This window comes from Ambystoma mexicanum, chromosome 1q, assembly GCF_040938575.1.
Source record: "Ambystoma mexicanum isolate Mex_15411 chromosome 1q, UKY_AmexF1_1, whole genome shotgun sequence".
Taxonomy (NCBI): domain Eukaryota; kingdom Metazoa; phylum Chordata; class Amphibia; order Caudata; family Ambystomatidae; genus Ambystoma; species Ambystoma mexicanum.
The window spans coordinates 347,394,921-347,422,885 of NC_090922.1; the positions used below are offsets into that span (position 1 = coordinate 347,394,921).

The 27,965-nt window shown below is 49.3% G+C and overlaps 1 protein-coding gene across 6 annotated transcripts in view; it reads right to left on the reverse strand.

Annotated features, from left to right (window-relative positions):
• The window catches only part of GARRE1 (granule associated Rac and RHOG effector 1), a 1,148,859-nt gene that overhangs the window by 481,539 nt on the left and 639,355 nt on the right, over positions 1 to 27,965 (reverse strand). For all 6 annotated transcript variants that reach the window (XM_069639445.1, XM_069639428.1, XM_069639448.1 and 3 more), the window contains one exon: positions 15,874 to 15,971. In XM_069639445.1, the coding sequence (XP_069495546.1) occupies positions 15,874 to 15,971 (98 nt within the window). The remainder of the gene's footprint in view (positions 1 to 15,873; positions 15,972 to 27,965) is intronic.

The window sequence follows — 27,965 nt, forward strand, 5'->3', positions numbered from 1 at the left end:
GTTGCCCATTGACATTACAAAGAACAGGTCCATACGCACCATGAAACACCATAAAAACACAGCAATAGTATAAAGAATTGCCCATCGCTGGAACAGCCAAGTTAAAGTTGAAACTACAATTCAATGACAGTCTTCTTATATTGGGGGGCCAAATATCCAGGAGGCAGATATCCAGGAGAGGACAGTGTTTGCATTTAACAGTGTTAACAAACGGGGAGCACACGGAAAGCCAACAGCTCAAAGAGCTGCCGTAGCCTGCGTCTCCCCTCCTCTCCCCTCCCCTACCAGCAATTATTCACCTTTTCGGGCTCCTAATTTAACTAAACCTGGATTATTTTCACAGAGCGAGTTCTTGGTATTGCGCTATCGTCCGCTAGGTTATCTTATGCGGTGACACTCACCAGGGTCACCAAGTTCCCATCAATCAAATCCAAATCACAGGTCGTAAGTCACGGGTCACAGATTGCACGGAGCGGGGCTACACTGCGAATGGGTGGCGATAACGCAAATGTCATTGGAAATGGGGGATTGAAGACCTGGTTGAGTCTTCCCCAAATGCCCCATCACGAACCATCAGTAACCACTTACTAGCCCACTTCCCTGCCCGCTCGCGCTGGGCCGGCTACCTTGTAGTGCACAAACACGCAAGGAGTCCTAGGGCTCCTACTTGCAGCAGTGGAAAGGGAAAACAGACTGGGCCACCAGTAACCACTTATTGGCCCACTTCCTTGTATTGAGCATTGAGTTTCTCGATCACTGCAGGGAACCCTACCTGAAGAACTTGTCTATTCATCGTTCAGACAAAGGCAGTGGGTAGCCATCCAGGCCTGGATCGTAGTGCATACTTTGTTTAGTGCGCATGTACCGACAAGATATTTGCCAGTTAGGGGGAGGAGGATTTGGGTGTCATCGGCATAGTTGGTGTACGATATGCTGATGGAGTCTAGCAGGTCAAATAGTGGTTGGGGCAATATATTGTAGAGGGTCGGGGAAACACGCCACAGGGGATGGGTGTTGGAGCGGCAATGGCGTTGCCAGCAAACACTCTCATGGACCTGCCCTCTAAGAAGGATGTCACCCATGCTGTAACTTCGGGTGAGAAGTTGGCTGTGAGATGGTGGCAGAGGATCTGCTGGTCGACCAGGTTGAACACGGTGAGAGATCAAGGAGGAGGAGCGTGGGTTTCTCCTTGTCTCTGATTTCATCGGCTGGTTCTTCAGGTCAAGCAAGGCGGATTCCGTACCATGGCCAGGATGGAAGCCAGACTAGCGAGTTCCCAGAATGTGGTGCAGCGCCAAGAAATGTTGGATTCGGATGTATGGCGCTTTGTTTAGAATTTTCAGTAGAAAAGGGACTGTGGTGATGAGCCGATAGTTGTTGGGGTCAGCGGGGCCAAGCACAGGTTTTTTGATCAGCAGGATTACCCAGGCTTTTTTGAGGCTGGAGGGTACTAGGCCAGAGGAGAAGGCAGCGTTAATGAATCTGGTGATGAAGGGGGCAGAGCTTCAGAGCAGTCCTTAATGATGCTAGCTGGACAGATGTTGCCTTTGCACCGTGACGGGTTCAGGCTCTTTAGGATGGCGGCAGCTTGTGTCTCTTTGACTGGGCTGAAATGAAACACCAGGACTTGACCAGCAGCATTTACTGCCATCTACTGGTAAATAGGTGACTGGTGGTACTAAGGGAGAGTTAAATAAGGATTGCTTTTGGCAAATCTTCTTGTGTAAGGTGTCTATTTTATCCAACATAGCATTTTGGATATTGGTGCACCATGCCTCATTTTTGATGCTAGTGGGAGGAGGTGCAGCTGGGTTTTCTAATTCCTTCAGGATGGTGAATATTTCTTGCGTGTTAGATTTGATGCTAGCAATTCTCATATTGTACGATACTGATTTCGCTAGGATAATGGCTCATCTATAGAGTTTAGCCTCCATAGATGTTTAACCCCTTTAGGTCTCTTCACCAGGGAAGTGTCCTCAACCTCTTTTTAGAGGGAGTCCATTCTGTGGGTCTGCAAACACTAACATAGTCATGACTTCGGTCTGAGGCCGAGTCAGAGGCCGTGACACCCTCCTCCAGCCATGTCAACAACATGGCGATCCTTATGAGTTTTCGTGCAGAAGGACTGGCAAATGGAGCGTTGCTCCATATCGTGGTCTGGGTGCAGGCAATAAATGCATTATTGATGTCGATAGTCGACAAAAACGTTCTTGAGGCGACACTTAGAGCAGGACCTGAAGAGACTTTTCTTGCTGGTAGCTGCCACTGTTACACGGAGAAGGCCTGAAAGTTGAGAAGACGGCCTTATTAGGGGAGTTGTCTTAAAGTCCCACTTGCATGTAAGACTTTAGTAAGCTATTCCAGTGGTTTGTAGATCCCCCAACTCTTAGTATCAGTCTGTACTACTCAAGGTCCTTTGTAGAGTGGCAGAGCAGTCAGGCTTATCTTAAGAGGAAGATGTGACCTGTAGGTAAGTACACTGAACCCAATCAGTAATGCACATCAAAGAAACACTTACACATATATAATATGTATAATAAAATCTAGATTATATTTACGCAACAGCCGCTGTTCGATACTTTGCACAGTAAACCAACACACTTAGGTATACTTTTCAATACTTTCAAAGGGTCACTTCTTAGTTGGTAGTTGCTGAATGTATACAATTGTTGCAGAAGTTTGATAGTTCGATCGGTAATAACGTGCACCCACAAAGTAATATGGTAATGGTATTTAGTCAGCATACACATAAGAAAGTGATTTATGTGAGGGAAAACAGTTGGTTAGTGTTACCCTAGCAGAGCTTCAGGTTCTAGAGGCAGTTTTGCGGCACACAAGTCAAAAACACAACCCTAGCAAAAAGGCAGTTTGTAGCGGCTTAAAGTCTTGCAAAGCATAGAAATCAAAAGTTATTGTGGATACTTTCTAGTCTCTAAGAAGAAAGATATAAGAAGGCTTATGATAAGTAGTGGCACAAAAGACTGAGATACCCAAGTGCTTGCACAATAGATTATGTGCTGGGTTGGCACCGGGTGATTTTATGGTATGGGTATTTGGCCAAAACACTCCACACAACTGGTAAAATATTTGAAAGGTGTACAATCACACTTTGTCAATCAATGTAAGATTTTCATGCATAGATGTATGTAAGTTTAACCATTCCAAAGACAGCCGGATAGGTGTTTCGGGCCTTAAGCTCTTCTTCTGAGGATTGGAGTGTTCTTGTTGTTTACATGTCCCATGCGTTAGTAGCAAGATACAAAATTCAATTTGTGATCCTGAATATATATTCGCTGTTGCGCGTACACTATTTCAAATGTTACACAGCCGTTCGGCACACATTCACGTTACCAAGCACCAGCCTTGTCTCGTGGAATGTCAAGTATGGTGGTTTACAAGAGAGGGCCTGAATCTCTCCCACTCGTCATACAGAGGTGATGGCCACAAGAAACGCTGTTTTCCACAATAGAAACTTGAGTGGCGCCGAATGCATAGGCTCGAACAGGGGACCCTTGAGCCTAGTCAGCACCACATTGAGCTCCCACGCCAGGGACAGAGCCTTCACCAGTGATAATGAACGGAAAAGTCCTTTTATGAATTCCTTGACCAGGCGGTGTGACCAGAACGACGACCGCCCCAGTGTTCTGGTTTAGCGGGAGATAGCCGCCAGATGAACCTTGATGGAAGCATGGGCCAACCTTGCCTTGGCCAGCGACAGTAAATACGGCAGCACCTGCGGGGCCTTAAACCTTAGAGGGTTGAGTTTCTGTGCACAGCACCAGACGGCAAACCTTTTCTACTTATGTTCGTAGCATTTCTGTGTAGACGAAGCCCTGGCCTTGGCAAGCACTTCCTTGCAGTCCGCCGGGAAATAGTATCCAACAAACTCTAGCGCTACAGGAGGCAGGCCTGCAAGTTCAGTGACCCTGGGTCGTGGAGCAGAATCGCGCCTCCTTCCCTGGCAAGAAGATCTGCATCTGCCGGAAGCTTGATTGGAGGGGATACCGACATGTTCAGAAGGTCCGGGTACCATATCTGCCTCGGCCATGCAGGTGTGGCGAGGATCATCCTGCACCGGGACCGTCTAAGTTGATTAATGAGTCGCAGAAGCAACGCCAATGGGGGAAACGCATAGAGGAACAGGCTTCCCAGGGGAAGGAGAAGGCATCCCCTACATCCCCCGGCTGGGGAAACGTGCTGGCGAACCTCCGGCACTTGGTGTTCGTCGCTGTCGCAAAAAGATCGATCTGGGGATTGTCCCATCATCGGAATAGAAGATCCATTTGGTCCCACCAAAGCTCCCACTCGTGGCACGAGCACAATACCCTGCTGAGAGAGTCGGCCACAGTGTTCTTTATTCCTGGCAGATGAAATGGGACGAGCAACATATCCTGTGTGACGGACCAACGCCATAGGTCCTGCGCCGGCATCTGGTGCCCCCCTGCTTCTGGATGTAAAACATTGTGGTGGTGGTGTCTGTAAAAGCCTGCACCACCTTGCCCTTGAGGGACGGAAGGAAAGACTTGAGGGCCCAAAACACAGCCTGTAGCTCCAGAACGTTGATGTGCAATGACCTCTCCTCCGGTAGCCACAGGCCTCTTGCATGGAGACGACCAGTGTGTTCACCCCATTCCGACAGGGATGCGTCTGTTGTGACCGTCTCCTGGTGAGGGTGTGTCTGGAAATCCGCAGACACCCCACCACCGAATCGCTTGACAGAAACTCTCGTCGAGGGTGACCTTGTCCTTGAAGCTTCCCGGTACCTGGAAGGTAAATGCACAACATCATGCCAAGGAGGGATTTGATGGACCTCACCCTTGCGATCTTCAGGGTCAACAGCCGTTGTACTTTGCCCAGGATGGCCGATATTCTCTCCTCCGACGGGGACGCCAGACACGACACTGTTGTGCCGGGACCTCAGAAACAGCACATCCTGCGATGGCACCAAGCAGGACTTTGCAAAGTTTATCAAGAACCCCAGTTCCGTGAGTAGTCGGACGGTCCCTGCCGCGTGCTTGACGGCGGTCTCCTTCGACTTCACTTGGATGAGCCAATCGTCCAGGTAGTGGTAGACGTGAATCCCCTGCAGACGTAATCGCGCTGCCACTCGCGCCAGACACTTGGTGAAAACCCTTGGTGCCGACTTCAATCCGAAGGGAAGGGCCTTGAATTGGTAATGCTGCCCTTGGACCACGAAGCACAGAAACTTGCAGTGTATCTTGTGACTGGGGATGTGGAAATAGGCATCCTCCGGGTCCAGCGACAACAGGAAATCCCCTTCTTCCAGTTGTCCCAGCACTTGCTGAAGGGTAACCACCCAAAACTTCTGGGACCTGATAGACTTGTTGAGGCGGCAGAGGTCTAGTATGGCTCTCCAACCGCCAGTATTCTTTCTGACGAGGAAGTACCTGGAGTACACTCCGGGGACTTGGAGCCTTTTTGGGACAAGCTCAATCGGGCCTTTCTTCAGCATGGCCCGTACCTCCAGCAGAAGTTGAGGGACGTGGTTTTCCTTCCTGGCCACCGGTGGAATGCGCAGGTACTTCCGTTGAAATTCCAGGGTGTGCCCATGGGCCAGGACGTCCAGCACCCAACTGTCGGTGGAGATCGACTTCGACACGCTAAGTTCACTGGGGTGTGTGGGTGGTGGCCCGACATCGCGGCCGGTTCAATCCTGCTTTGCTGTGGGGGCGCCACCTTGGGGACTTTGGCGACAACGGAGACCTCCTCTGGACTTGCTGCGGCCCCTGTAGGCTTCCTGAGCCGAAGAGCGGACAGTTGATGATAGGATGACGAGCCACCACAGAAACCTTTGGAGTATCCCCAGGACTTTCCTCCGGAGGCCCGAAAGGACGGCCGTCGCTGCTGGAGCATGTCCATCGCCCGGGCCGTCTCGGTATCCGCCTTGATGGCCTGAAGCGACTTGTCCACTGTCTTGCCGAATAAGTTGTCCCTGACGAAGGGCATGTCCAACACCCTCGACTGTACATCCTGGCAGAAGCTAGTGGCCGTCAACCAACCCAGCCGACGAAGGCAAACGCTGTTGGCCATCTGACGGAAACCCATGTCGGCGATGTCCGTGGCCACTGTGATGGCATGGTCCAATGCCACCTCGCCTTCTTGCAGGATCTCCAGAGCTTCCGCTCTCTTGTCGTCGGCAATGAAGTCCAGGAGGGGAGCAACCTTGAACCACAGCTCCCTGTCATAACGGGCAACGATGGCTAAGGCATTGGCCGCCTTCATCATCGGTGCAGCTGACGAGATTACCCGCCGCCCCATGGCGTCCAGCTTCTTTCCCTCGCCATCCGGGGGGGCTGGGGGTCGAAGAGGACGTTGACGCTGAAGATCCGGAGGACGACTTCTTTGCCGCCGCCAAGACCAAAGAGTCCGGTGACGGTTGGCATCTGAGACACTTGGGTGCAGAGCCCGGCACCCTGTATTTCTTCTCGTACCGGTCCCTCTTCGCCAGGGCTGAGGACAGGTTCTTCATAAGGGACAGCCCCTTGTCCCAAATGTCGTCCAATAGAGCGATAGAAAGTACAGCCTTACTCTTGGCCTCCCCGCGCTGGTACAGGAAGCCTTCCTCCTTCTCCTCAGGGGCTAGTTGAAACATCTCCGAGGCCCTAGCAATCATGGCGTTAAAGAGCCAATCTCGTCGGGTGGCGAGGCCCTGGGCACTGGCGACAGGAGGTCCCCTCCGTCATCGTCGTCTGAACCTTGCCCGTCGTCGCTGTATCCGGGTCCGTTTTGTCTTTCGGAGGATGGGATGGTGGCGACGGATGGCAAGGGGGTGGAGGATGGACTCTCCTTCTCTTGACGAGGGCGTTCCCCCGATGGCCCAGGCGCCGGCAACAGGGGCAACCTTGCCTGGATCTCTAACACAAGGTGTGCAGTGCCTGTAGGATTTCTGCCGACACGTCCGCTGGCGGAGGTTGGTGTGGTGGCTGCAACGGGAGCGATGGCAGTGGCATTATGTCCTCTGGCTCCTCACCGTCCTGCTGCTCCTCGTCGGTATCCTTGCCGCTCTCCACATCGGCTTTGCCGGGGTCCTTCCCATGGGGCCTGGCCTCGACAAACTTTTTGTCCAGTACGGCCTTCAGACCAGAAAGCTTCTCGGAGATGTCCGAACCCTACAGGACTACCGCCCCCCCCCCTTATGCACGACCAGCGGGGACGGTCTTGGGGAGATGATCAGCATCGTCTGCACCGGTGCCTTCTAAATGGGTAGAAAAGAGGATTTCCTCAGAGTAAGCAGGGAAACTCGTTTTAGGGGCCGCCTCCTCTGAGTCCGCATCTGCGGCCTTCGTTAGGGACGCCACCACTCCTTCCAGGGAGGACTTCTCCTGGTGAACCTGGGCCTTCACGACCTTCGGCACGCTGGAGGCCTTCACCGCGGGGGGAGGGTCCGTGCCCCGCTCCCCCTTGGCTTTCTCTATCAGAGTTGGATGGGACTTTTCCAGAAGTTTACCCGGATGGTCCAACTTTCTCTTCTTCGCTGACCCGGAGCGTTGGCTCGTGGTTGAGGGGGCCAGAGATGCCGTTCCGATCTGGCAGCCGAGGAGCCCGTCCCAATGGCGCTCCCGGTGCCCGTGGGCTTACAGTGCTTTTCCTTATGTTGTGCCCCCGTCACCAGAGCGCCCTCAAAGGTCTTAGAAGACCGCTCAGATTTCCTCTTGCTGGGTGAGGCTTGCTGCCCTGGGATCTTCGTCTGGAGCCACTCAGAGAGCCGCTTGCGACGGTCCTTCATGGTGCGAGGCACCATATCCTTGCAGAACGCACAGGTCTCCTCCACGTGCGTTAGGTCGAATGTGGCCAATAAAAGCACAGGGAGTGCCCATCGTCCAGGAGGATGTTCCGTAGTCCACATCCAGGGCAAATTCTGAACATCTTCAGCCATGTCCACGCGGAGTAGGCCTCAAAGAATCTTCCAGAATCCTCCAAGAAGGGAACTAGACTATAAATCGCCCTTGAGGGGCGTAAAAAGTTCTGAAAAACAGGTCCCTGTTAGTCGGATGATGGATCGCTGGAGCTTGAGGCTCGATTGACCGAAAAAATTGAGAAAACTCTAATAAAAAGCGCAAAACGCAGTAAAAACCCTGAGCGCTAATCACGAGGACTCCCACCACTCTAATGTGCAGTAAAAATCTGAAGATGGCTGGCAGAGGAGGGGCCTAGGTAGAGGGCAGTCATTGGCTGGGGGCAGTATGACCCAGAGACCAGTGATTGGTTGTTAGGAGAAAGACAGTTCAGAAGTGAAACTGAAACAGATTTTTTCTTTACCAAGGATTCCAAGCCTGACAAAGGGGAATATTCATGAGCATGTGAATCCATGCCAGACCCCATGCTGGAGAAGAAAGCTTACCCAACGTTGGAGACCCTGTTGAAGGACTAGCTAAAGTGACACAAGCAGCAGCTTTGGTCAGAGGTAAGAAGTGGTTGTCCTGGACACCTCTACGTGCACTCCAATGCTCTAGAGCGACTTTCTGGAATCAGGAAAGCAATACCTTTTCACCACGGTACCTTTGGTTAGAAGAAAACATTTGCAGTAGATGCTCTGCGATGTTGCAACTCTGGACCTGACCTTCAGATTCCTTGGTCTGATGAAGAAAGGCAGGACAATGGACGGGATCTCTCAGCAGCAGTCTCCAAGGAGGACCTCTGGCACTGCTTACATCAACTTATTTGGTCACTCTGCGGTTTTGGAGCCTTTTCTGCAGTACCAAAAAAGGACATGATTTGTCCGGTCAATCTTCTTCACTTCCTGCAGCTCCGCACTGTGATGAGGGGGTCTGGGAAAGTTGGATCGGATCTCTGGAGTGTCCATGAAGGCTCAGCAAAGATGTGGAAAGGCCGAATCCGTCCAAAACAATGCACTCCAAAAGGGAAGCTGGTCTCATGGTATTGGGCTCCGCAACTCCAGAAACTCGGGAGATGGCCCAAATCAAAGTTCCTCTTGGGACTGATTGCTCCCACCAGCTAAAGGATAGCAGTCCTCTTTGGAGCTCCTCTGTCGCACAGAAAACGGGGTCAGAACAGCAGTGGTTGCTTCGTCGTTTTCTTCAGTTACTTACGTTTCCAGTGGTCGACTTTCTTTTCACTCCAGGAGCCTCACCTTTTATACATTTCCAGCACACAATGCTGTGCAATCTCTCTCAGCAATTTATAGAAGGGGGCGATTTGTTATGCAATCAGGACAGCCAGACCCCCAGTGGGACCAGGTTCTATTCAGGCAGACAAAGGATAGGGAGGTTGAAGCCTCCTCTCCCACTTCCCGCCTGCCCAGACACTCTTGAGCCTAGACAGGGACACCCAAAGGTTCCCACCAAAGCAAAAAACACACACACACAGGCCATCCTCCTCCCAGAATGGTAGAAGAAGGGCTAACAAAGAACAACCATGCTAGTAATGGCAAAAAAGAAGGGAGGCCCCAAGTTGGTACTTGAATGCCCCTATTGTGCACTACCACAATAGTTGGTAGAACAAGTCCACTGCCACCAGCCATAACTAGGAGATTGTCCATGTGATTAAAAAGCCACAAGAGCAAAGAGAAGCGGGACACTAGGTATACATTTGGCACTCCACATAAGATGGCTTGTGCCAATCTCTCAGACTATAAGGTTTTACGAGAGATACTATTTATCTCTCTATTAAGAAATGAAGTTACTTTAGGATAAAGAAAGGAATCTCAAAAGAGAATGCTAAGGGTTCACAGCAACAATGCCCATAATGACCTGTGTGCTGCAATAGTAAAATATAGAGAGACAAAGCTTCACCTCACTGATGAGGCCCAACAAGGCTGAAACACGTGTATGGGGTTGCTTTTGGTACTCTTGTTCAGAGAGGAATTGCCATAGCATTTCGGTGCTGGACTGCCTATGTGGGCGGGACAAAGACTGATATGCAAATGGATATTTCCCATCTGTGAAAGGTACAGTGAGCAAAAAGCGTGTGCTGCAAACTCTCATCTCAGAACAGGTTATCATGCCATGTTCTTTCTGAAGAGGAACGCCTGCTACCTTTTTTGTAACAAATTTAAGAGTTATGGAAAAAAATAGATTCCATAGTACAGGTAAAATACAAAGAAAAGAGTTCCAAAATACAGAGCCCCTAAGAATGAATGAGTGCAAAAAGGCTCTACTAATTCAGGTTTTTAAAAAGGTCCAAAGGTCCAGCAAAAAGTGCTGGGGGCCTCACTAGGAGTGGGGATGAAGCATACAAATTAGAAATCTTCTTAACAGGCCTACAGCGAGGAGGAGATCTTCACATGTTTATATATCCACCGGCAACGGGTCCCCGCTAACGGCAGTCACAACGATGACCGATGATGAAAACAAAAAACATTCTTCCAAAAACAGATGACAAACCGAGATTTATGACTAGTGAAACATGAGGACTCCCAACATGTAAATGTGTGTTAAAAATCCAAAGATGGCCACCAGGGCTGGAGCGAAGGAGGACCATGTCATTGGCTGGGGGAGTATGACCCAAAGTGACACCAATGGGTTATACAAGTCCATGCAGTTTTAAAATTTAAAGCAAAACTGCTTTATTGTTACCAAGGGTTCCCAGCCTGATGACTGGGAATATTGATAAGCATGTGAATACATGAAAGATCCCATGCTCAAGAAGTATTGTTCTACAGTGTGTCAAGCCCAAGACATTAAATTCTCCCATTATCCCAAGATATCATATCTACCCTCTCCTCAGACCAGAGAACCATATTACTCAATTCAGTCGAACTGATGAGACTTGGGGTTGTGCTTTTGTTTTTCTTGCTCAGTGCTCACTCTCCCCATTACCCTGAGGAATCTTCCACCCCTAGCCATTTAGGAGTTCCCATTGTCAACCAAGGGATAGAAACTGTTTAAAAAAAAAACATAATAATCAGAATGCAGATTCTATGCAAGCCCCTTGAGATAGACTGTAGACCTCCAGTACTGCACTCTCCAAGAAAGGAGCATTTTACCCCAATATAGTGGGTCTCTTGTAAAAGGATTGAATCTGGTTGATACCATTTGAAATACTGCAGAACTGACCCACTCTTTACTTTGTCACAAAGAAAATAATTTACATTCCATGACATACTTTGAAGAGATGCCTCAGCCATTCGGTTTACCTAAAGTAAGATCTGAGACTGCTCTGCCCACCACAAGCTTTGTCTCCTATAATCACAGTGTTCGCGGCTGTGGACCAAACCTCAACAACATCTCATCCTAAACAGTTCCTCCCCTATCACACGTCCAGTATGAGAGAAGCATCTATCTCGACCAATAACGTTATTGTTAAAAACGGTACTTCCTTGCAAGGATGAGACTGCGGTCAAAGATAGCAATAATTTATTTCTTTCAAGCTCCAGTTACAGGTTATCAGGTAATGGGTATCGGGTAAGTACATTAGGTTATATAGACACAGACATCCACCGGCACCCTCTCATCCAGACAGCTCACTTTCAATTGACACTCATCAGAACACTCAAGGAAAAACACTTGCTCAATATTCTGCATCCAACATTTCACAAGCAATCACAGGCATTAGATGGCTCACATATTCACAGCACAGACACAAGGGGAGTGCAGGTTAAACACATCTCCCGGCCTTAGACCGAAGAGAACACAATTCAAGCAAAGCAAAATGATAAAAACATTTCGAAAGGTTTACCAACTCCAATAGGATAGCCTCCATTCTGTCCAACAAGAGGAGAAAACTCTGAATACGCCCCCTACACTTCTTGGATGTGAAAACACAGGAAGACCAACACTCGCCCCAAACCACTCAATGGTCCTCACATCCAACACAGCAGGACAATCAACACTAACAGTATAGGCACCAGCCCCAAACACTCTGAACTCGAAATGCTTACATCACACAGCCATCCTGACAATCTTCCTTCATCCGTCCAAACAAAGTGGCGTACTGCATTGCTCAGCACCCCACCAATCTAAATCAACTACTCTCAACACTGCCCAAACTCACCAAATAACAAAAACTAATTATTTGTCCAGCCAATGCACAAACTTGACAACTGTCACGCTATTAGCGCACAAGAGCACGCTAGGCTTCCAACACAAGGGATAAACGTGTTAAATACCGCAAATATCTGGGTATAAACAACCCCACCCAAGAGAAACCTCCACAAGGGTACCAGGCGCACACCACCAAAATACAAATGGAGTGGAATGAACAACCCCAACAAGGGTACCGGGTATCCACCACCACTACCAAGTGCGTGGGTAGAAAAAAAAACATTTCAGCGGTTGTCCAACACCCCCTAAGAAACAACAAAACAGGAACCCAAACTAAACGCTGCTGTGGTGTCCATCCAACACCTCTATAATACTCCAAAGGCACAGGGTAACTTAACCCAAACCCCACACCTGCTGGGTGTCCAACAGCCCATAAATGGCACTTTTCTACCACAACACAAAACAGCCAGCTCAACCCAAATGGTGATTTGCTAGGCCACCAGCCAAGTTTACAAAACAAGACAAACACACATGCAACCTCACTAACTCAATATGCTGTAAATGAGCACACAAGTGACATGGTAAATGAAGGGATTCCCTACTCATTACAAGTCCAAGTCCTGAGCTACTAAGTCCACAAAATTGTTGGCCCTGTGGAGGCAAATGTTAACATAAAACATAAAATTGTAACATTTGCTACATTGCTTTGTTTTTATTAAGGAGACCACGTCATCCACAATCGACAGTGATCATATTCCCACTCACTCGAACATGTGCATACCTGAACAGCACCATTCTCAATACTACCAACATTGTAAATTCCCTCACCTCTAAATCAGATACCACGTCTTTCCACAAACCATCCAGCATAACACCCCAAACACAACACATCTTCCCAGCCTAATACCGGCCTCACATAACTATATTATGCTATGGTCACACCATATAAGAACATGTAAGTTGTAAATAACACTATTCATTGCACCAAGGTCCGTGAGTGCCCACAGCCCCAAGTTGCGCCGATACCGTCCGACAGTTACAATGCTCAAAAACAAGAAAAACGACCTCCAATCATTCCCCCACACCGTGACAGCAACCAGCAGACAGTACCTTTCCACTGACTGCACAACACTGCATCCATATACCCCCACTGCACTTAGATGCAGCCTCTTTGGGCACAACAGTAACTTGAACCCCGCACTTCTCACCACGTAGAGGGCAACTTCCACTGCATTCTCTCTCAAAGGTCTGCAGCTGTATGGAAAAAATAACCTTGCCATGTCGCCACTGCGTGACCATGCTCCTCACACAAATGATTGACATTCTGTGATATTCTTTTCCGGACTCTCTGCCATCCGTCTCCAGAAACACGGCCCAGCACAGAACTCTAAGGCCAACGGACCTCTGTGTGGCCCCAACGGTGCTCCTTCACCTTGCTCCAGCCGGGCAGCCCACTTGAGCCCTCCAAGTCGCATATTGGCTTCAAAAAACAGGGGTAAGCTCTGCCTCATCGCCCCTCGCAGCGCTGCCTGCGGTTCCAGCTGCTCTGTTCCTCTGCACCTTGGTAAGCTGATGCTTGCAACTTCAGATACCCTGCAAGCACTGCAGCCGTCTGCCCCTCACAGACACGTCCTCAGCTGTCCTCTGCAGCTACTTCTGCATGCCGCTGGCACAGTGCCTCAGCCCTGGCAGAGCACTCAGCTGCACCTTGCAGTCCTGGTTATCCTGCCCCTTGCAGGCCCGCTTTAATTCTGGCTGATTTTATGCTGACTCCAACCAAGAGGGTCTTCTCATTTGGGGCGGTGGAAGTCCCCTTTCTTCTCACTGGTGTCTTTGCTGCTTCAGGTGCTCTCCCCCTTCAACAGCCGCTACAGGGTCCTTTTTGGCTCCTCTGCATTCCAGGTGAGTTAGTTAACTCTTTACTTCAGGTTACTGTTGCAGGATCAGGATTACAGGTACAAGGGTAGGTACTTAAGTTAAGAGGCATACAGAGACATCCACCTGCACTGTCTCATCCACGCAGCTCATTTCCAACCGACACTCATCAGAACACTCAGCATTCTGCATCCAACATTCCCCAAGCAATCACAGGAATCCCACAGCTCACATGCTTACAGCACAAACATAAGGAGAGAAGCTGGTTACAACAGTTAACCTTCGAGGCACTTAAGATACGCCAGCTCAAGGTGCACTCTACATTTTCCAACCATTTCCGGAACTCCTTGGGGGCGGGGCAAAAGAAGCAGGCCGGTGTGCCCCAGAACACGGAGTTTGAAGAACAAAAATGCAGGAGCAGGATGATTAAAAACATGTTACTGTTAATAGCCAGACTTAAACTACCAACATTGTTTGTACCTCTCGTTTGAAGTCTGGGAACAGCAACATTTTAGAGTAACTAAACACTTTACAATATCTACTGGGGCCAAATGTCTGGCTGTCTGTAATAAGGCGCTCCATACATTGAAGATGAGAAACCTACAGATGGCTACTCTAGGGAAAGACAGGTGGGAAAGGTCTTGCTGGAAACCGTATGAGCTATTTTCCCTGAAAATGTTGACAACACCTTCCGTGTTGAAGTATTCCAAATGCCATTTTCTAAAAATAGGCTCCTAAGTCCTCCTCAGGGTTCACACCTCACTAGGCAGACAATACCAATATTTTCTGGTATGCAGTGATAAAATTGCAGCAGAAATGTTGCCTATACAAAACATTGCGGCAAAAATGCTGTGGTTTGACCCGGTAAAGGTGAACCCCATTATACCATTTAAGGGGAGCAGGGGTATCACCACCGCTCCCCTTAAATGGTATAATGGGTCCGGGGGTGTCCCCTGCATCCTTTACATGGATTGCAGCGGCAGAACCACAGCATTTTTGCAGCAATATTTTGTAACCACAGCAATTTTTGCCGCGATTGTAACACATGGAACCCATTTTCTTGGGTCTGATATTCTATGTTCTCTTTACCAGGGGACCTGTATCTTCTTCTGTAACCACCGTTCTGTCAAATATCTTCTAAAGTTTTGCTCAGAGCATGAAAATATCAGCCGAGTTCTCACGTCTCCTTCCATCCAGGGGGGTTTCTTTCTGATTTTGGCATTTAAGAAGTGAATGTCAGTTCCACTGACAGGATTGATAATGCACACAGGCAGATGTAGCATCACACGGTACCCTCTTTGTGAGAGTGTAAGGAAGTGATCTTACAACTGTGGGGCTGAGACCGAAGGATGTCCAAATGTGGTGCCAGGCTCTTTAAAAAGGGGGTACAGCGACTGCCTTTACTTTTGTAGAAAATATAAGCAGTTATGGCTTGTGGAGGGCAGGGAGCCTCAATAGTATTTTTAATTTGGGGATGTGGGGGTCACAAAGAAGATTTGAAAAACCCTTGTATAAAGGTTGATTTTTTCCCTTGTTTGGGAGAAACCATTGTTGGGCCATCTTAAGCTGAGAAAAAAAGCAATCCAATGACAACATTGTATCAAGAATTATAGCAATTTCTTACACTTGGTTGAAATGTCTGCAATACTATTGCAGTTAAATTTATAAGTACATTAACAGTTATGAAATATGTATTTGTAGTGAAGGTGGAGAACTGTCTGTCTTTATCAATTAAAATAATTCCTAAATTGTATGTCTGTCTGTTGGTAGGTCTACAAAAATAATCTAATGCCCTCTTGAAAGGTAACAGTGTACATATTAATTTCAGCACATGTATGCAATAATTTTGAACCCTTTCAGTACTTTGCATGCTTCAGTCATTGCCACTATGTGATCAGGCACAGAGATGTGGACATTCCAGATCTAAAAGTTGATTCAGTAACGTATATACCTTAGGTTCTAACAAATCTTGCAAGAACACAAGAAAATAAAAGCTTCTACACCCAATGCAAATTCGAGTAACAGTTGTAATTACCATGTTGATGGGACTTGAACTACAATTCGAGAACCTTCTAAACTAATTTGAGGAGCATAGGCTTCTTTGTTTTCAATCTGTGCTGTGTCAACTACAACCTACAAAAAATAAGAAAAACATATTTTGAATTGCTTTACATGCCATTATATGTGATCACTTTAGCATACAAATATTAGGACTGTCTATTGTCTTCTAGGAACATGTCAAATTTAGTACAGGTGGTAGGAAAGTAATATAAAAGTTCCAAAAACACAATCAGGGAATTTTTTTCAATTACGGAGACACACTTAAAAGTACATCAAACCAACTAATTAAAGGTTTTATATGAAAAAGTCACACTCAATTTCATAATTACAACTAAGTGTTTGTTCTTTTGAAGGTATGTCAGAGAAACAATCTTTCAATTGCTGTCTTCATATGTGAGATAATCCTCAAGTGATGTTTTCGGATCTATGTGATTAATGCGTCGGCCGAAAATAAACTTCTTTCTAACCCTTTATGCCACATATATATGCGGGGGACACCCGCCCAGCCCCCCATATTAATATTATATGCTGTACCCTATATATATATATATATATATATATGGGATACATTACTCACCGTAATCGTATTTCTGATGCTTGTATCTGCTTAGATTCACATGCTGTGCATAGGCCGACATCTAGTGGAAGCTGCAGAGTATTACAGTTTGTTTTTCGAAAATCGAAAATGGGCGTTGACACAGGGCGTGCCAGTAATACTATCCCTAGTGTGACGTCCACTGTACCCATGATCCCTCACGCGTCTAGGATCCCCAGATTGTGTTTTTCCTGACATGAGGTAGCATGAGGAGTAGCGTGAGTACAGATAGTCCAAGCAGATAGACAGAAAGGTAAGACTACAAGCAACCATGCGCCTTCTCTCGGAGGGGAGGAAGGGTGGGTCGCATGTGAATCTAAGCAGATACAAGCATCAGAAATACGATTACGGTGAGTAATGTATCCCTTCTGAGGCTTGTGGAATCTGCTTAGATCACATGCTGTGCATAGATTAGCGAGCAGTACCAGAAGAAGGAGGTGGGATGTGAGAAGGGTCATGAGCAAACAGGTGTCTTAGAACCGCTTGTCCCACTTGTGTATCTGTCTTGGAATGAGTGTCAATGCAGTAATGCTGAGTAAAAGTGTGAATAGAGCTCCAAGTAGCTGCTTTGCAAATGGTGTCGAGGGGAACATTTGCAATGAAAGCCAGAGTGGCCCCAATGCCTCTAGTAGAGTGGGCCCTTGGCGTAAAAGGCAGAGTCTTTTCAGAAAGAGAGTAACACAGCTGTATACAGTTGATAATCCACTTAGAGATAGCGCCCTTAGAGACGCGATCCCCCTCTCTGCCTGTAGCTACGGAGACAAACAGTTGATCTGTTTTCCTTAGCGGTCTGGTTTTATTTACATAGTATAAGACCGCCCTACGCACATCTAGGGTGTGTAGTTTCACCTCAGCCGAGCTTTGTGGGTTTTGGAAGAAAGCCGGAAGCTCGATGGACTGGTTTACATGGAACTTGGATATGAATTTTGGTGAGAACCTAGGGTGTGTGCGTAAAACCAGTTTGTCCTTGTGGATAGTAAAGAAAGGATCTTGCACTGACAGAGCCTGAATTTCACTGACCGTTCTTATGGAGGTAATGGCTACTAAGAAGGCCGTTTTATAAGTCAGGTGTTTGAGACTACTTTTATGCATGGGTTCGAAGGGGGGGGCCCATGAGCTTAGCTAGCACCACGTTGAGGTCCCATCCTGGCGGTGGGTTCGAAATAGGAGGGTGAAGTCTCTTTACTCCTTCCATGAAGGCTTTAACCACTGGTACTTTCCACCACGAGACCCTGTTATGGTATGTGGTGTAAGCCGAGAGGGCTGCCAGGTGTACTTTCAGAGAGTTAAAAACCAACCCTGCATCCAGCAGGTGGAGCATGTATGTTACAACGTTGGAAGGAGTGCAATCAACCGGGTTGATTTGTTTATTCTGGCACCAGATAACGAATCTTTTCCACTTGTCAAAGTAACAGTGTCTTGTATTTGGTTTCCTGGACTCTTTTAGAATGTCCATACACCTCTGTGGTAATTTGAGATGTCCAAACTCTATGACTTCAGGAGCCATGCTGCTAGGTTCATAGAGTTGGGTTCCTGATGCACTGTTTGACCTTGTTGCTGGGACAGAAGGTTGTACCAGGCTGGGAGTCTGATGGGCTCGCACACCGCCATCCTGCGTAGGTGTGGAAACCATGGTTGTCTCGCCCACATGGGAGCAACTAGGATGAGCGTCATAGATTCCTTGTTCATCTTGTACACCACCTTCCTGATGAGAGGAGTTGGTGGAAAAGCGTACGCAAACATCCCTGACCAGTTCATCCACAGGGCATTCCCCTGGGAGTCCGTTTGGGGGAACCTGGATGCAAATCCTGGGCATTGTTTGTTTTCGCTTGTGGCGAATAGGTCTATAGTGGGGAAACCCCACTGAGAGAAGAGATCTTCTACTACGTCTCTGTGAAGGACCCATTCGTGTTCTTCTGGGAGGGAGTCTCTGCTTAGAGCATCCGCTAGGGAATTGAGCTCCCCTGGAACATGTTGCGATGATAGGAAGATGTTCCGGCTGAGTGCCCATATCCATATTTTCTGGGCAAGCTTTGACAGATTTGGCGAACGAGTCCCTCCTTGCTTGTTCAGATAGAACATGGCTGTCGTGCTGTCCGTCCTGATCTGCACCGACAAGTTCAGTAGATGGGGCTCGAACGCCTGCAGCGCTCGGAATACTGCCAGAAGCTCTAGCAGATTGATGTGGTTCTTGGCTACTGAGTGAGACCAGAGACCCTGAGCTGTGTGGTGGAGATGGTGAGCTCCCCACCCAGTCAGGCATGCATCTGTAGTCACCACTGCCTGTACTTCGGGATCGTAAAAGGGTTTCCCCTTTGCGAGATTCTCTCTTGTCCACCAGTGTAGGCTCTGTACGAGTGTTGGCGAAACGACCACTAGATCGTCCCACTGACCACTTGCCTGAGACCACTGTTTCGCCAACCATTCCTGCATGGGACGCATGCGCAGACGCGCGTGGGGGACCAGGTAAATGCATGACGCCATCATGCCCAGTAACCGCATAGCTTTGCGTACTGTTATCTGTTGACCTGACTGATAATGCGGAATTTGCAGAAGTATATTCCGAATTCTTTCTTCCGAGGGGAAGGTCAATTCTTTCTGAGTATCTAGGATAGCTCCTAGAAACTGTTTTGAGGTGCTTGGCACCAGACTTGACTTTTTCTCGTTGATAGAGAAGCCTAATTCGTGGAGGAGGTCGATAGTCCTCTGAATGTTTGAACTGCAGATTCCTGGGGTTTCCCCCGTTATGAGCCAGTCGTCCAGATAAGGGTACACTGGGATTGCCTCCCGGCGTAGGTGTGCAGCTGCCACCGCCAGTACCTTGGTGAATACCCTTGGTGCTGAAGCTATCCCGAAGGGCAGTACCTTGAATTGGTAGTGGCGACTGTCAAGTATTTTCTGTGCCGGGAGCATGGAAATATGAAAATAGGCATCTTTCATATCCAAGGTTGCCATGTAATCCCCCTTTTTTAGGAGTGGGATTACCTCTTGTAGCGTGGTCATACGGAATTTTTGGGGCTTGACATACTTGTTGGCAGGCCGTAAGTCCAATACTGGGCGCATTGTTAAATCTTTCTTTGGCACAAGGAAGTAAGTTGAATAGATACCCTTGTTTACCTGGTGTCCTGGGACGAGTTCTATCGCGTCCTTTAGGAGCAGATTGTAGATTTCCTCGAGGAGGATCTTTTGATGTTCTAAAGAGTGGACTTTTTGTCTTGGAGGATGGTTTCGGGGACGTTGCAGTAGTTCTATACAGTACCCCTTGGATACCGTCGACAGCACCCATCTGTCGGATGTTATCCCTTCCCATGCCTGGGTGAAGCTGGATATTCGTCCCCCTACTGGGGTTGCATGGGAAGGGACCCTGAAATGAGCGTCACTGCTTTGGTGGAGGCGTGCCGCCTCCTTTACTGGGGCTGCCTCTGCCTCTACCACGTCCTCTTCTACTAGCCCTACCATACCCCTGGGTAGACTGTTGTGAGTTGGTGTTCCACTGTGTACCCTGGGTGTGGGAATAGCTATTTCCTCTATTGGAATTTTGGCCGCGGGGGCGACGAAAATTGCCGTTCCCTCTTTGGTTAGGTGGTTTTGTAGTTAATTGGCCAAGGGATTTGAGGGTGTCGAATTCCTCCTTAGCGTTTTTTAGAGCGTCCTCGACTGCCTTTCCAAACAGGAGATCACTTTCCACTGGTTTGTCTAAGAGTGCAGCTTGTGTTTCTGCTCTGAATCCCGACTGCCTCAACCAAGCATGTCTTTTGATGACAGTCCCCTCTGCTATAATTCTACCCGCATTGTCTGCGGCGTCCAAAGTTGCTTTTAAAATGCAGCCTGAGACGTTTCTTCCCTCTGCACAAATGCGAGCTAGCTGGCTCTTAAGGGGTTCGGGAGCGGAATCTATTAGTGCTGCAACTTCTTCCCACTGATGGCAGTTGTAGCTGGCCAACAGTGTGGTGGAATTCGCGATTCTGGTTTGGTAGGCTGCCGTGGAAGCTACTTTTCTACCAAAACCATAGAGTTTCTTACTTTCCTTGTCGGGGGGAGCCTCCGAGGAAGATAATGGGGTTCCAGCTCTCTTGCGGGTGTTAGTTACGACTAGAGAGTCTGGCTTAAGTTGGCCTCTAATATATAGAGGGTCCGACTGGGCAGCTTTAAACAGCTTCTCTACTCTCGGGTTTACAGGTCTTGTCAGGTTTGGGTTGACAAGGGATGGTGCTATTCTGCGTTGAATAGATTTCAGGATGGGAATGGTCTGGGCTACTGTCTTCCTTTCCCCTATTAGTTCCTCCGCGAAGTCCCTCTCTTCTTGGACACCTTGTGTGTCTATGTGGAAGTGGTTAGCTGCCCGAGAGAGCAGTTCATTTAGGAGGGGCTGATTATCTATTGGGGAATCAGACACTGGGGCTTCCCTTTCGACTGGTGAGTCCATTCTGAAAATATCTGGGCTATTTTCTGGCTCATCCTCGTCTTCGTCCTCCTCGTAATAATCTGACACTGCGACATCTTCTGGTGTCTCAAAATCCTGGCCCTCTATAAGGGAAGAGTCTCCTTGGCCTGTAGGGAAAAGGCAAGAATAGGGTTGGACCTCGAAGGGGTCTGAAGCCTTTAATGGTGTCTCGACCCGGGGCCTTTTATTTGAAGGGATAGGGTCCCTTGAACCTGAGGGAGAAGATTCCTGAGGGTTTAAAGCTAGGAGTTGGTCAGGGTGTCTTTCGAAGAAATTTGCTAAGGAGGACATCCATTGACATTACTCTGTCAATGTCCTCGCATGACCAGAGTTTTGAGCTTGGGGTGACCTTGCTGGAACTCTCTATGGACTGTCCCTGAGAAGACTTGGACGGGGAAGACAGTTCTATTGTTGTGGGGGATTGCAAGGGTTGTTTCCTTTGTTGCTTACCCCCTTCCCCGTGGGTGGAAGTGTGTTTACCATTTCCCTTATCTTTCGACGCCTGGCGTCGAGGATCGGAGGTGGAATCCCTGTGTTTCGAACTAGGCTTCGACACTGGGCCCTCCTTACTCCCAAGTGATGTACCCTTTCCCTGGGGTGCAGGCTGGGGATGGAAGTCGTGTTCGTCTCCGGACGAGTGATCTTCCGTGATGTTAATGGGCGAGGCACTATGTGCAAGTGTGGAGGCTTGCCTGACGTCGTGCGGCGACCTCGACCGGGACCGCCCAGAGGACGTCCTTTCGGACCGCTCCTTCTGTGCCTCTTTCCGAGGTTTCGACGACGTCGAATCTCGGGTGGCTTTTTTGTGTTTAGCGTGTGTATGTGTAACGCTCTTGTCGCCGGGGGACTTCCCCATAGTCGCCGGGACGGACGACCTTCCGAGGCCGGGGACGTGCGTTAGGCTGTCTTTCGACGCCTTGGTGCCCTCGCCGTCCGAAAGTCCGGCGTCGCTGCCGTCGCTGAAGGTACCCTCCGCCTCCATAGCTGCTAGCTTGGCGTGGTGGGCCCAACGCTTGGTGGAGCGGTCCTTAAGGGTTTTGGTCTTAAACCTGCTACAGGCCCTGCAACCCGCCTCGGGGTGGTCTCTGGGCAGGCAAAGGTTGCACGTAGCGTGCTTATCTACCCAAGGGTATTTCTTATTACACTTGGGGCAAAACTGAAAGGGCGTACCCTCCATACGCGCCTGTGGGCAGCGGGCAAGTGTGTGTAGGTAAGAAGGTGTCTATAACCGAGTGTGGAAGTGTACCACCCCCCACTCTCCCTACTTGTAGGGCCGAGGCCAGCGGCCCAGGCCCGAGCCGAGGCGGAAGCCTCAAGGCCCAATCCGTCGGGTTTCGACGTTGATCTCCTCCCCGGTTCGGCGTCGAGATGCTGATCGACGTAAGGGTGACAAAACGGGGCAAATTAGAATTAGTTTTAAGTGCAAATATGGCAAAGCCAGGGAACTCCGATGAAGTGCTTCCGACCAGAATGGCGGAAAAAAACAATCTGGGGATCCTAGACGCGTGAGGGATCATGGGTACAGTGGACGTCACACTAGGGATAGTATTACTGGCACGCCCTGTGTCGACGCCCATTTTCGATTTTCGAAAAACAAACTGTAATACTCCGCAGCTTCCACTAGATGTCGGCCTATGCACAGCATGTGATCTAAGCAGATTCCACAAGCCTCAGAAATATATATATATATATATATATATATAGCATGGGGGATAAAAAAAAAAAAAAAAATAAAGTCTGCATTTTCGGCCGTCGCAATTGTCAGGTCGACATTTTGGTACGATTCCATATTTTCTGAACTGTTACACTGCTATATAAATTTACAATGTACAAGAATTTATAGGCTACTTTTACCAAAAAAAAAAACTATGCTGTGTGTGACAAATCAAAAGCATTTTAAGGTCCATTATACTACATGACATTTTTAGCCCTGATCTTAACATGTACTTTAAAATAATTTGAGGTCCCAAAGGGGTGCAGGCAAGATGGATAACACTGTATGGCAAGTAGGGTTAATGAGATCATGAAGATGGTCTCCATTAAGGCAGTGCTGTACAACTCTCTGTTGAGGGATCTACACCCACTTACCTAAAGGATTAACATATCTGACCAGAAAGGGAAGCCAACCCTCTCTTAAGGGAACTAATGTAGACAAAGCGATAAGGCTTACCTCTTATGTGGGGGTAGCAGGCTGACACAAAGGTACAATTAGTCCACAGACATCTTTAGAAAATACACTACATTGATATATTGAAACATTAAATACTTTATTAAGTCAGAAATATATCAGGTGAAAAACCTAAGGTATAATACACAGTATGAAATTGATACTGAGTATATTATTTGTTTGTAAAAACAGTAATATCTAAAAAGGCCTCTTTAACACTTCTTAGATGTGGGTTCACTACACAGGTAGGAACCAAACCTAAATGAACAGGGGGATAACAAGGGAATCAAACACCTAACAAGCAGGTAATCCCCCCACCCCCAAGGGCTACACAATTTAGTACAGTGTCCTAAAGACACAACCCATCCCTGTTAAATGTGTAAGGCCCTGGACCTGGTGGTCTGCATCTAACACACTTAGGTAGGTTATAAGAGAAAAAGGGAAGTAGCTAACAGGACAAATCTAAAAATTCTTAAGACCTACACTAGCTCTCCACAATTATGTTTACCCTCTCTAGAGCATAGTATTTCAAAATAATATAAATGCACACATGGTACTCGCACATAGAGGGCAGAAAAATTATGTTACTTACTGTAGTGACTAACATACTCTTAGTCCTAAGTCCCCTTTCCTCCATACTGCATGGGCGTCTCTTCCAAGTGACGGGAGGCAGAACCTTTGTCACTAGAAAAAAACTTCTTCCCTTTTAAATTTAGAGGCGCGGCCCAGGGAGCATGCGCTCCCCTGACTCCCCTCTCCGGCGCCACACCTCAGTCCCCATTGACACCTCGACAATAGATTTACCATTGCCTAATGACAACAGTATTATTAGGGGGGGGGGGGGGATGGTGGGACGTATGGAGGAAAAGGGACTAAGGACTAGGCACGTTAGGCACTACGGTGAGTAACTTGCAATTAGTCTTGCGTCCTGTCCCCTTGCCTCCATACTGCATGGGCGATTACAACTGAATGTATCCCCAGGGTGGAGAGGAGATCCTCCTTGAGCACATAGTTTCCTGAGAACCGCCTCTCCGAAAGCTGCATCAGACCTAGAGCCGGCATCCAAAAAGTAATGCTTGCAGAAAGCTGAGGGAGTGGCCGCCCTGCTTATGACTTGCCAAGGGGCATGGCGTTGGAATGCAATGGCCGTTGCCTTGGCCCTGACTGTGTGGGCGTGCATGTTGGCCGGAAGCGGCTTGTGCTGGCCCTCGTATGTTTCCTTGATGGCCGAGACCATCCAGCGGGATATGGAGGCCTGATAGCCTGGTCTTGCGCCTCCAAAAGGGACAAACAGTCTGATTTGCAGAAGCCCTTGGTCCTGTCCAAGAAGAATTTCAGAGCACGCCTAACATCCAGGCAGTGCAGCACACTCTGTGCTTCATCCTTAGGATCAGCAAAGAACGTAGGAAGGACTATTTTCTCATTCAAGTGGAAAGCAGACAGCATCTTGGGCAGAAATGCTGGGTGTTTCCGCAGGACTACTTTGTCCCTGTGAAAGGTAGTTTATGGTTCCAAGGCCACCAGCGCCTGGATTTCGCAGACTCTGCGAGCCAAAGTGAGGCTGACTAGTAAGGCTGTTTAGTAAGGCTGTCTAGTAAGGCCGTCTTGATGCTGACTAGCCTGATGTCCGCGGACGCCATTGGCACAAACGGTTTGTGCAACAGGGCGCCCAAGACAATGTTGAGGTCCCACACGGGGTGCAGCCTCTCGACTGGCGGGTAGAACCTTGCGAGCCCCGTCAAATGTTTCTTGACGATAGGTTTGGAGGAGGAGATGGTTCCCTCCTCCGAGTTCCGGTAAGCTCTGATGGCTGCGAGGTATGTACGTCAGGTGTCCACTACACACCGGAGTGGGCGATGTGCGCCGAGAAGGAGAGCACGTCGTCCAAGGTACATGCCAGGGGGGTCGATTTCCTTGGAGTCTGCCCAGTGGCAGAATCTGGTCCATTAACTTTTATAGTATGGTAGCCTTGCTCCTTGCGCCCTGTATGATTTCGAGATTAGCCTGGGAGAGGCTGAGGTGCCGCAGCATTACCTGCTCAGGTACCACGCTGTGAGGGCTAGTTTCTGTGGTGCGGGGTGGATGACCCTGCCCCCTGCTGCGCCAGAAGATGTGCTGGCCCGTCGGAAGGTGAATTGGAGGCATCTCCGAGAGGCTGAGCAGCTCCGAAAATCATGGCCTGGTCGGCCACCATGGAGCTATCAAAATGATGTTGAGTTGGCGAGACTCCTTGATCTTGCTAATCACTCTGAATTAGCGGTGTGGGCGGAAAAATGTAAGCCCTCATGCCGTTCCACTGAAGTCGAAATGCGTCGCCCAGGGAGCCGGGGCCCTGTTCCTGCCAGGAGGCAAACTGAGGGCACTTCTTGTTGTGGCGAAAAGATCCACCTGGGGACGACCCCACCCGTTGAGGTTCTCCTGAATAACAAGGTTGTTTAGCTGCCACTCGTAATTGTCCGCTCCCAACCTGCTGAGCCTTTCCGCCTCTAAGTTGGATTACCCCGGGAGGTGGACGCCGTGAGGTAGAGGTTTTCCAGGGCCCACTCCCACATGCTGATTGCCAGTCTGCACAGTGGAGGGGCTCTGGTGCCTCCCTGCTTGTTGACGTAGTACATGCAGGTCGAGTTGTCTGTCTGGATGAGGACAACCTTGCCCCTGAGAAATGCTAGGAATGCTCTGAGTGCTAGCCAGATGGCGTCCAGCTCCCACCAATTGATGTGGTCGTCCTGCTCCTGTCGGGTCCAGGTGCTGTGGACTGAGAGATTGTCCAGGGTGGCTGCCCAGCCCTCGAGCGAGGAGTCTGTGGTGATGGTGGCCAGAGGGGTCGGCGGCGAAAGGGCTTGCTCGTCCGTAGGTTGCAGTCCCTGGACCACCATGTTAGTCCAGGTGGAAAGATGGAGGAACGTTGATCATCTCGGATTGAGAGCCCCGCTCCTGGTTCCATGAGGCTGCAAAGTGCAGCTGAATCCTCCTCATCCTCAATCTTGTGTGTGGGACGGCTAATAGGACCGTTGCCAGGAAAACCGAGGAGATGCTGGTACCACCATGCCAAGGTCACCTTTCTGCTGAGGCAGTGGGTGGAGGCCCTCTTGATGGCCGAGATCTTGTCCTCTGATGGAAATACCTTCTCGAAGCATGTGTCCCAGATGAGGCCCAAGAATATCAGAGTCTGCGTGGGCTGCAGCTGCGACTTCTTGAGATTGAGCGAGAAGCCCAGATCGTACAGTGTGTTCATAAGGGCCCGGGAAGAGTGGTGAACCGCTTCTGGAGATGTAGCCCCGAGGAGCCAATCGTCGAGGTATGCGTAGATGTGGAGGCCCTGCGCCTTGAGGAGGGCAGCCACCGTATTCATGAGCTTGGTAAAGAACCTGGGGGCCTAATTGAGGACAAAAGGAAGCACCCTGTATTGAAAATGGTAGCCCAAGATCCTGAACAATAGGAAAGAACGATGGGGCTGCCAGATCGGGATGTGTAGGTGTACGTGTCCTTCAGATCCAGGGAGCACATACAATCTCCCTTGCACAATGTCTCCGCTATAAAAGCTGGCGTAACCATCTTGAATTTCTGAAGGGGTAAGGAGAGGTTGAGGGTGGAAAGGTCCAGCACAACTCTCAGGCCCGCCTGGTTCTTCTTCTGAATGGTGAAAATCCTGGAGTAAAAGCCCAAGCCCTGCTGGGAGGTTGGGATTACCTCCACTGCTGGGATTTCCTCCAATGCTTGGCTCTCTATGAGCAACCGGATCTCTGCCAGAAGAGTTGTTGTCCCAACCTGAGGGCTGGTTGAGGCCAGTCCCACCTTGACGCTCGTTCTTCGCCGAATACCTGGGATTGTGTCAGATGGGTGCCTCTGTCTGGTGTGGCGGCCATCTTGTCGAGCTGCCTGCCACGGGTCTGTGAGGTGTTGCTCGGCTCGCTGGGCACAGGCTCCTCGAAGACTCTTGCGTGTGCATCACAAGGCCTACCCTGCTCCTCGGGTCCAGGCCAGGTGGGTGTGACACCCTCGACCCGGGGGTCGGTAGAGCTGCGTTTAGGCACCCCCTCGGCCATACAGCTGGTACTATGGTGTAGCCCCACGGCCATATTGCCTGTACAAGGGCGGAGCCCCTCTGATGACAATCCGGTACGAGAACCTTCCGGTCCCTCAACACTACCACCAGGAGGATCCCAGGATCCCTTGTCCCAAAGGCCGGTAGCTGCAGCAGCCTCGGTGCACCTGCCGGAAAAAGGACCTGACCGGTCCCTCCTGCACAGGAGAGTCCTTGGGAAGGAGTCTCCTTTGCGGGGGTGCGATGGAGAATAGCGGCCCTATCTTGGGCTGGGCTCGATGTTTCACGAGATTCTTGAGATCCTCTGGAGGCGACTTCTGGAAGAGCTCCCTCCACTTGGCCAGTCTATACTTCAGCGCTTTCGAGGACAGCGAGCCACACGTTGTACAAGCTTGTCAACCATGGTCTGGGCCAAGGCAACATAGGCAGTGGGCGTGGGGGTCTGAAGTTTGGAAGAGCCCATTGCAGGATCGACACCTGCAGAACCCTGTGGAAGTTGACCTGCCTGGGGAGCAGCGTGACACCTGAGGACCGAGTACCTGAATTATACAAAGACAAAAAAGACAAAGAGAAGTAGTATCCACTCGTGGAATTACATGGCCGAAGCCAAACCCAGGAGTGCTGGTGAATTCGGCCTGTTCCCGTCAACGCAGAAAAGGGGACTGAGGTGTGGCGCCGGTGGCCAGATTCAGGCCAGCGCATGCTTCCTGGGCTGCACCCCCGTGCGTCTCTAAATTTAAAGGGGAAGAAGGTTTTTTCTGGTGAAAAAGGTTCCGTCTCCCGTCCCTTGGAAGGGACGCCCATACAGTATGGAG